Raw genomic sequence first — 10,935 nt, forward strand, 5'->3', positions numbered from 1 at the left:
CAGGTGGGAGCTGAATGCCATGACCACCAACAGCAATATCAGTCGCCCCATCGTCTCCTCCCATGGGTAGGAGGAAGTTTCTGCCACCTCCCCTCCTGAGCCTGCTGTCATCTACACTGCCCCTGCCCATCTGTCACCCACCTGCTCCTTTGACCCCTGGACTTGGTATACCTCCATGTGGAGTTGTTGGGCGAGAGGTGTTCTCTGTGCTGTGAATTCAGTGGGGAGCTGTAGCGGGGTGGGGGCCAGGTTCCTTCCCCCTTGGGCCGAGGGCCCCTTCCCCTTGGTGCTCTGTCCCCATCCACCTCCTTTCAGCTGCTCCTGGGCCTCAGCTCTGCCCAGGGCCAGCCAGGTTCTGTTGGGAAGGGAAGGGAATGGGGAGAAGGGAGAAGCAAGCAGTGTCTGGGCCTCAGGAGCTTCCCCCTCCCCCTTTGCCTATCCCATCCCCCTGCTTGAGCCTTGAGCCTTGACTGGGAGCTGAAAGGAGTTGCAGCTGTTGGCATGAGACCTCCTTCTCCCCGTCTTGGGGAGGCGGGGACCAGCAGATAATCCCATCCTTCCTTGAGCTGTCGCTGTACCCTGAAGCTCAGCCAGCTCAGATTTTATAAAAATTGATTAAACCTCAAAAAAAAAATAAATATAAGACAAACATTACTAATTATTGAGTACCAACTTTATCACTGATTATAAACAAAAATTACAAATATTAAAGTTTGGCTGAACAAATTTACATTTAGTCAACAAATACATATTGTGCAAAGGAGTAGGATAATGGTATGGGAGATTCATAATATAATCAATCATATTACCTGTCATCAAGAAACTCATAAGTTTAAGAATAATAATGCATGCATATGAATACCTAGAATATAAGGCAGAAAATATCTATGATAATGGGATGATACATACACTGTAGTAGCATTCAGAAGTAAAAGCCTTTGCTGACAAATATAATTTATGTTTGCTAAATTCTGCCAAAAATTGTGCTTGCTAAAGAAATATATTTCACTTCAGTTCTGCCTGTTTCAGTTATAAGTTTGTATACAAATAAGAACTCTAAGTAGTTACATAGACTGTCAGAATTAAAGTGACTTCTGTTTCTTTGTATTCATAATTATAATATTATCACTTAATTTGAATCTAGTGTTTATATCCAGGAAAATTACTAGCATTTTGCCCAAAGCAAGCTCTAACATACCGAATAGTTACTTACATATATGTTCTTGAAAGTGAATCAGTTTCCTTTAGTCCATACCTGTTTTGGCTGATTAAATAATTGGGAGTTATATGAATTAACTCTATATAGAAAGCAATGTTCATTATACAATAATAAAAGTGTTAATTTACAGCTTACATATACAGTATGAAAACCCAATCATAACTGCAACAGCTATTTAGAATTTAGACCAAGTAGATTTTATTTTAATAAAGGAGTATTTTATTTCAAACATCATTTAGAATTGCTTAAATAGGTGATAATAACTATCAAATGGACTTCTGTTAGATTTTATTTTTTAATAATTGCCTACAGATAATAAACTCAACACTCTTCCTCATACCTCATTGCGCACATCCAGGGGACACTACCCACACCTCACCCTAAGTATGCCATTGAACTTCCTGTAGATGAAGAGAAGAAAGGCCAAATCATTGAAAACATCAAAATATGATAAATAGAATGGTAATGTTAAGGGATAAAGCATGGAAGTGTGTTCAATAGACATGGGGAGACAATGGAAGCTTTTAAACAGGACAATACATAGAGCAGTAGCTTTAAAAGATGTATGTGATAGGAATGTGCAGGTTGTACTGGAGAAAGAGGAAAAAAGACTTTAGACATGGAGTCCATCAGAAGGAAATTAATATGAGAGACAAGTAGAAATGAGAGTAAACAAAGTTATTAAGTAATCTGCATGGACACAAACTAAAATATTGATACTAGGAATAAATAGAAGATCATGAATATAAGGCAGAAGAAGAGTGATATAGATTATCTGTAAAAACAGTGACATTTATATAACATTACCTTGTTAATAAAGTTACTTGATTGATTGCTGAGGCATATATGTTGAACTCTGTGCATCTGGGCTTCAACAAACCATTTGTTATTTCTCATGGTAGTTTTCTGGATAAGATAGAAAACTGAAGCAGGGTCACTTCTTTGCATCAATTTTGAATATTAAGAGAAATTACTTGCTGAAATAAAATGATATGTTTTCCAAAACAGTGATATCAGAAAAATATTACTATAATCAGACTTTTATACAAGATTTTAATAATAAGAAAATATAAATAGATTTCCATAATTTAAAACTTACAATATACCCAATGCTTTTAATGTAAACACGGGTATTATAGCTGTTACAGAAAATCTAAAAATGCCTAAAGAACCTGAAGGTTTTGTCAATAAATTCTCTAATGAGCTCACATTTTCAAAATACACAGTGTAACAAAAACCAAGCTTAGAAAACCTGTAAGGAGAGGAACATTAATTCTAAAGCCCAAGATGAACTGAGGCTTGACAAAATAGTAAGAAGAAAAAGGTGGGTGTTTTGACTTTTTTTCCCCTAACAATACTCTGCCTAACCTATAATCTTTTGGGCTATATGTTTGGTCAATAATGACTTAATCTCTATGGCTAAAGGATATTGTTCCCTACCAATGCACAAGCACATCAATTCATGCTGATGACAGATTTCAGTAACTCCAGTGAAGAGTAGAGCTGCATGTTATTGACATTGTCATTAGCCATTCAGAAATAGCTCAGGCAAAGTTGTCATTATCTAAGACTGCACAAATAGACCAGCAACCTGTGGTCTTTTCCAAATCAAACTGCATATACGTCACTCTTCATACTACCATTCTCTTCTATTTCTGTCCTTAACCTGGCTACCCTAGCTGACAGATTTCATATATTTGACTTATCCATGCTACTTTTTATTCAATACTCACATATATGGATTTATGATGTTTAAAAACATGTTTGTGTGTGCTATCATCAGATTTTCAGCACACATATTCTGTGCAAAACATCGGTTCAGTGCTTTGAAATACATAGATAAAACATAATATACCAATGTGGTCATGGCCACAAGCAGTTAAAAATGCAGTATAGGGAGAATGTCAGCAAGATTGTGGAATAGAATATTCCCTGGCATCATTCCTCTTATAAAAATACAACTAGAAACTATTCAAAGACAAAAATAACACCCTGAGTTCACCAGAATTCAGAGAGAAGCAAAGAAGCTCACTGATCTTATGGAATCAAGAGAAGCTACAATTGGCAAAAGAAATGGTCATTTCAGGCTGTGCAGCCCTCTCCCACAAGCCAGTTAATGCCATTCACAGAGAATTTCCCTAGACCACAGTTGCCAAGGTGAGAGGAGCAAATTGAAAGTGGGCGTTCGATCTCCTCACCAGTCTGGGAATCTTTGCAGGAAGCTCACTCTGGTCCTGTCCCGCAGGAACCACTGAGAGTGTCAGGTGGGCCGAACCACCCCTGGTGAATTGGGGACAAAGAGCAGGGTACTGATCACAATGGCTGGCACTCATATTTTGGAGGCTATTCTGTGCTCCCATTAATAGCGTTTTCATAGTGAAGAGATTATGCACAGCATGGGGTTACAATCCACAGGAAGGCTTGAATTCTTAACCAGCTTTTTTCACAAAGCCCATGTGTTCCCATGGCACCTTCCTCTACTCTGGAAATAATTAAAAGGTTGGGATTAAGTTCAAGTCCCCACTTAAGTATTCTCTGGTCTGGAAAACAAAGGCAAAACAGCAATACAATTCTGGGACAACATTCAGCTTTCAGTGCTCGCTGTAAGTCTTCCTCACATTGAGAACATCAGTGCAGCAATTTAGTTCTGCAGTGATGTTTAAGTTCCAACGTCCACTATAAGTCTCCCCCAGACCTGGAAATAATGGTAGGGAAACAAGTTAATTCCAGAGGAGTGTTTTACTTACAGTGCTTACTTACAGTCCTCTCCAGAATGGTAGAAAACAACAAGCCAGCATTTAAGTTTTGATGTTATATAGCTAAAGTCTAACACCACTAAATAACAACTGCAAAAACTGGAAGGGGTGAGTGTCTCTTCAAATGTACAGGCCCCAGTTTAAAGATACAAGATTGGTGAAAGCTTAGGGAAATATAACACCACCAAAAGAAAGCAACAAAGCACCAAGAAGAGACTCAGAATAATTGAAAGTGTATGAAATACTGAACAGAAAATTTAGAATAATCCTCCTAAAGAAGTTCAGAAAATCACAACAATGTGGGTAGGAACCTAAAGAAAATATGGAAAACAATCCAGGAAAAAAAAATGAGAAATTTTACAAACAAATGGAAACAATTTAATCCAAATAGAAAATGTAGACATATGGAATACAATAACTGAACTGAAAACTCATTAAAATGTTTCAACAGCAGACTTGATCAAACTGAGGAAAGACTTAGCAGCTTGAAGATAAAGCATATAAAGTTATTCAATCAGAGGAGCAAAAAGATAAAAAGAGCGAAGAAGGTCTGTGAGAATTATGTGACACTATCAAATGAACTAACCTGTGCATAATAGGAATTTTCAAAGGTAACAAGAGAGAAAAATGTCTAAAAAACACGTATTAGAAATAATGGCTAAAAATTTCCTGAATCCGGAGAAAGACACCACCATATAAGTAAAGGAAGGTCAGAGGTCACAAATTAAATTCAACTCAAAGAGGAAATTCCTAAGGCAAATCATAAATAAATTAGCGAAAATCAAAGAAAAATAAAAATTATTCAAGGCATCAAGAGAAAAGAAACATATTACATTAAACAGAGCGCCAGTATAGTTTTGAGCAGATTTCTTAGCAGAAATCCTGCAGGCCAGGAGAAAATGGGATGCTATATTTACGCTGCTGAAGGAAAAGAAAATGTCAACAAATATTGTACTCGGCATAGCTATGCTTCAAACACAAAGGAAAGATAAAGACTTTCTCAGACAAACAAAAGCTGAGGGAATTCATCAACACAAGAAATGCTAAAGAGAGTTCTTCAATGTAGGAAATGGGTGCTAACATGTAACAAGAAAACGTCTGAAGGTTAAACTCACTGGTACAAGAAAAACAAATTCAGAACACTCTAACCTATTATTCAGCTAAGTAAACCACTTATATTGAAAGTATGAAGACTGAAAGACAAACTATCAACCCATTTTTTCCTGATGGTGTAATTTTTAGAATTTTTGTAATCAGACCTTGGCAATGACCTTGAGCAGTAGGATATAAATAACTCCCAAATGCTTAGTGTTCCAATGATGAAACACTAGACATAAATGAATTAAAAACAATAATAACATAATTGGCTAAGAAATAGGCAATATGAAAACATGTAAATAAAGAAACTCAGCATGCACCTCAAGGGACTAGATAAGCAAGAATGAACCAAAGCCAAAATTAGTAGAAAAAAGAAATAACAAAGATCAGATCAGAAGTAAATGACATTATGACAAAAATATAAAAAAGATGCAAACTAAAAAGCTAGCGCTTTGAAAGATAACAAAATCGACAAATCTTTAGCTAGACTAAGAGAAAAAGAGAGAAGACCCAAATAAAGAAAACCATACATTAAAAAAGAGGCATTACAATTGATACCCACAAAAATATTAGAAACTGTTAGATCATTAGAAACTGTTACGGATAGCTGTAAGTCAACAAATTGGAAAACCTAGAGAAAATAGATAAATTCCTAGACGTATACAACCTACCCAAGTAGAACTATGAAAAAATAGAAAACATGAACAGAAAAATAATGAATGACAAGATTGAAGCAGTAATAAAAAGTCTCCGATCAAAGGAAATGCCAGGACCTTATGACTTCATTGCTGAATTCTACTAAACTCCCTTTTTTTTGTATCTTTTTTTCTTCCTTTTTTTTTTTTTTTTAATATACTTTAAGTTCTGGGGTACATGTACAGAACATGCAGTTTTGTTTCACAGGTATACACGTGCCATGGTGATTTGCTGCACCCATCAACCTGTCACCTACATTGGGTATTTCTCCTAATGTTATCCCTCCCCTAATCCCCAATCCCCCAACATGGATGAAGCTGGAAACCATCATTCTCAGCAAACTATCACAAGAACAGAAAAACAAACACCACATGTTCTCACTCATAAGTGGGAGTTGAACAATGAGAACACATGGACATAAGAAGGGGAACATCTACCAAACTCTTTAAGAAGAACTCAGACCAATTCTACTCAAACTGTTTTATAAAAAAATAGTGAAGAGGAGAAAACACCTGCAAATTCGTTCTGTAAGGCCAACATTAGTGTGATACCAAAACGAAATCAAGGGCACAACCTAAAAAGGAAATTACAGGCCAATATCTTGATGTACATAGATGTAAAAATTCTCAACAAAATACCAGCAAACCAAATTCAACAACACATTAAAAATATCATTCACCATGATCAAGTGGGATTCATCTCAGGGATGCAAGGATGCTTCAACATATGCAAATAAATAAATGTGATACATGATATTAACAGAAACAGGAACCAAAACTATATATTTATTTCAATAGATATTGAAAAAGCATTCAATCAAATTTAATACTCTTTCATGATAAAAACTCCCAAGGAACTGCATATAGAACTAGCATACCGCAACACAATCAAGCCTATATCAATGATATAGCTAATATCATACCGATAAAAAACTGAAAGATTTTTCCTGTAGCATCTGAAACAAGAATGTCCACTTTACCACATTTATTCAGCATAGTACTGAAAGTATTAACCAGAGCTAATAGGAAAGGAAAGTGAAGAGAGGGTATCAACATTAGAAAAAAGGTAGTCAAATTATCATTGTTCACAGATAACATGATCCTATCATTGTTCACAGATAACATGATCCTATCTTTAAAAAAAAAACTGAGAACTCCACCAAAAAAACTGTTAGAACTGATAAAACAAGTTCAATAAAGTTGCAGAATACAAAAATAGGGTGCAAAATCAATAGCATTTCTATACATCAACAGTGAACTCATTTTTGAGAAAGGCACCAAGAATATACTTTTTGAAGAAAGACAGTGTCTACTATAAATGGTCCTGGGAAAACTGGATATCCACATGGATAAGAATAAAACTACATCCCTCTCACTACATACCAAAATTAAATCAAAAGGCATTAAAAACTTAAATGTCAGAGCTGAAACTATGAAATACTAGAAGAAAACATTAGAGTAATGCTTTAGGACATAGGTCTGGGCAAAGATTTTGAGGGGTAAGACTTCAAAAGCACTATCAGCCAAAGCAAAAATAGACAAATGGGATTCTGTCAAGCTAACAAGCTCCCACACAACAAAGGAAATAATCAACAGGGTAGAGTCAGCCTACAGAATTGGAGAAAATATTTACACACTATCCATCAGACAAAGGATTAATAACCAGAATATATAAGGAACTCAAACTCCTCAATAACAAAAAACAAATAATGCAAATAAAAATAGAAAAATGATCTGAATAGACATTTCACAAAAGACAACATATGAATGGCCAACAGATGTATTAAAACATACTCAACATCACTAATCAAAAGAAAAATGAAAATTAAAACCACAATAAGGTATCATCTCACTCAATTAGAATGGCTATCATCAAAAACACGAAAAATAACAAATGCTTTCCAGAATGCAGAGAAAGGGAAATCTCAGTACACCATTGGTGGAAATGTAAGCTAGTATAGCCACGATAGAAAACAGTAGGTGGTTTCTTAACTAGCTAAAAATACATTTATTATGTGATTCAGCAATCCTACTGCTGAGTATTTATCCAAAAGAAAATAAGTCAGTATATGGAAGAGATATATGTAGTCCCATATATATTGCAGCACTATTTCCCACAGCCAAAATATGAAATCAACCTAATAAGTCATTAATGGATAAATGAATAAAGAAAATGTGGTATATATACAGAATGAAATATTATTCAGCTATAAAAAAGAATGGAATTTTGTCACTTGCAGCAACATGGAAAGAACTGTAGGAAACTATGTTAAGTTAAATAAGCTAGGCACAGAAAACCTAATATTGCGTTTTCTCACTCAGTTGTGGAAATTAGAAAAATGTTGATCTCTTGAAGGTAGAGTACAATCATGGTTACTAGAGGCTGGGAATAGTAGTGGGGAGAAAAGAAGGAAGGGAGGTTGGTTAATAGGTATAAAAACACAGACAGAAGGAATAAGTTCTAGCATTTGAGAGCACTGTAAGATGACTATAGTTAACAATTTACTGTGCATATAAAAATAGCGAAAAGAGAAATTTTAGAATGTTCTAAAAAGTAATCAATGTTTGAGACAATGGATATCCTTATTAACACGACTTGGTCATTACACATTATATGAATATATCACATGTACTCTGTAAATATATGCAATTATTATGTATCAATAAAGTTTTTTAAAGGAAAGGAATATTCCTCACCCTTAAGAAGATTTAAGTATATTTGTTTTGGTTTTATTATCTGTTTGTTTGTTTTTTGAGACAAGATCTTGCTCTGTCACCCAGACTGGAGGGCAGTGGTTCAGTCTTGGCTTACTGCAGCCATGACCTCCCAGGGCTCAAGCAATCCTTTCACCCCAGCCTCCATAGTAGCTGGGACTACAGCTACAACCACACACCAACACTCTGAGTTAACTTTTGTGTTTTTTTGACAGGATCTTGCCATGTTGCCCAGGCTGGTCTTAAATTCCTGAGCTCAAGTGATTTGCTCACTTATGGCTCCCAAAGTGCTGGGATTACAGGTAAGAGTCACCATTCCTAGTTATTTAGGTTTTTTTTTTTTTTTTTTTTTTAACTTCTTGCTGTATTCCTATCTTTTTAAGTTGAATATTTCTTTTATTTTCATTTTTATTGACCTAATTATTTTTTACTTTATTTTAAGTTCCAGGGTACATGTGCAGGACATGCAGGTTTGTTACACAGAGAAACATTTGCCATGGTGGTTTGCTGCACTAGTCAACCCATCACTTAAGTATTAAGCCTGGTATGCATTAGGTATTTATCCTGATGCTTCCCCTTCCCAACTTCCCTGCACAGGCCCCAGAGTATGATGTTCCCCTCCCTGCGTCCATATGTTCTCATTGTTCAGCTCCCACTTACAAGTGAGAGCATGTAGTGTTTGGTTTTCTCTTCTTGTGTTAGCTTGCTGAGGATAATGACTTCCAGATTCATCCATGCCCCTACAAAGGACATGATCTCATTCCTTTTGTGGCTGCATAGTATTCCATGGTGTATCTAGTCTATCATTGATGGGCATTTGCATTGATTCCGTGTGTATTTGTAATTTTTACATGATGATTATTTATTTTAAAATTTTATTTCATCACTAGTTTTTATATTCTCTACCATTTCTCTAACATTTTTCCTTGCAATGTTGTCCTGGAATTTCTGTCTGTTTATATCCTACATGTATGGATAGTCCTGAGATTCCCAGCCTCAGTACCTTCTTGCTCTCAACTTTCCCTGGATTGACTTTTATAACTATGAGTTATGGTGACGACTCCTAAATCTCGTCTCCGACATGGAGCTTTTTCCTTAACTTCAAGTCTACGTACCCAATTGTCTGTTGAAATCTACCACAGCCATCTCAAACTCGGTATGTTCAAAAAGAAACATTTTTTTCACACTCTACAAATCTACTCTCCTATACAATTTCACCTCCCTGTCGATGGCCACACAATATCATAAAAAGCTCAATCTAAAAAAATGAAAACAGAATTTAATCACAAATCTTCATTTTCTTAATTTCCTACATCCACTTGCTTGCCAACGTTGTTGAAATTACCTCTCACACATTCTTTAAATTGGTCTTTCTTCTATCTCCAGTGAAATTACCTTTGCATTGTGATTCTTCCTCCTCCGGACAATACCAAGTTCTGTGACTCTATCATATCCTGTGACCACTCTGTCTTTCCTTCATACTCATTCTTAGCCTAAAACCTTTAGGATAAAGATTAATTTCTTTTGTTTGGCTCTCAGAGTTCTCCAGGATCTAGATCCAGGAATAATTTTTGGCCCCTCTGTTTTATACTTTTCACACGTTTGTACGGAATTACAAGTAGTCACTTTTACGCACTATGTTATGATACACTTTGTTATAATGGAGAATATTTCCTTTTGCCAGCCACAGGGAATTTTCTTCTTTGGCTATCCAGAAAATCCCTACTTATCATAGGAGAGCTTGTTCCCTGAAGCTGTCCGCCTTACCTTTCCAGTCAGATTTCACTTTGTTTATTGCTTCCATTATGTACTACATGCTATTATACAGAATATTTAGCGTGGTGTTGTGAAGAGAGATTTTCCCAGCATTTGCTTCCCAGAGCTTAGAGAGCTCAGCAGCACTGTATCTGGTGTACAATAGTATCTGATTTATGATTTTTTTGAATGTACAAATCATAAATTCTACTGGATTTTTTTTTTTTTTATTAGTGAAATAAGCTAGTAAAGCAGCCAGTCTTTGAGATCTAATCAGAACCACCTTCTCTGGAGAGATAGCAGAGGCAAATAGCTAAGTTAATGGAAGTGGTTAACTAAATAAAATTAAGATAGAATCGTGAGAAGACAATCAACAGAATCTCACACAATGGCATTATTTTGGTGACAATTTCTAAGTGGTAACAAGCATGGAATGTGTATGACATTGAAATTATAAGACAAGTGAGACATCACTTTATACACACACATATACAAGTGAATATATAATATGTATCTACTGAGTAGTTCAGTCTTTCATAATGCATTGTATTATATAAAACTTTTTTGTCCAAATTTATGTATGTCAGCTGCTTCCAACTACTAGAGAAAATAGACTTATAAGGAGAATGTGGAAAGGAGGGAAGCAATAATATTCCGGTAGCGATTCAGTGGCTGAGCCAGCTGATGCTCAGCTATT

The 10,935-nt window shown here is 35.7% G+C and overlaps 1 protein-coding gene across 1 annotated transcript in view; it reads left to right on the forward strand.

Moving 5' to 3' along the window:
* The window catches only part of LOC108522650 (kelch domain-containing protein 3), a 4,351-nt gene extending 3,731 nt beyond the window's left edge, over window positions 1–620 (forward strand). Inside the window, exon 2 of the mRNA XM_017862996.1 lies at window positions 4–620. Coding sequence (XP_017718485.1) covers window positions 4–70 — 67 coding nt within the window. The 3' untranslated portion in view covers window positions 71–620. The remainder of the gene's footprint in view (window positions 1–3) is intronic.
* The last annotated feature ends 10,315 nt before the right edge of the window (window positions 621–10,935 follow it).

The sequence above is a fragment of the Rhinopithecus bieti genome, unplaced genomic scaffold (assembly GCF_001698545.2).
Source record: "Rhinopithecus bieti isolate Rb0 unplaced genomic scaffold, ASM169854v2 scaffold_65416, whole genome shotgun sequence".
In the NCBI taxonomy this organism is placed as follows: Eukaryota; Metazoa; Chordata; class Mammalia; order Primates; family Cercopithecidae; genus Rhinopithecus; species Rhinopithecus bieti.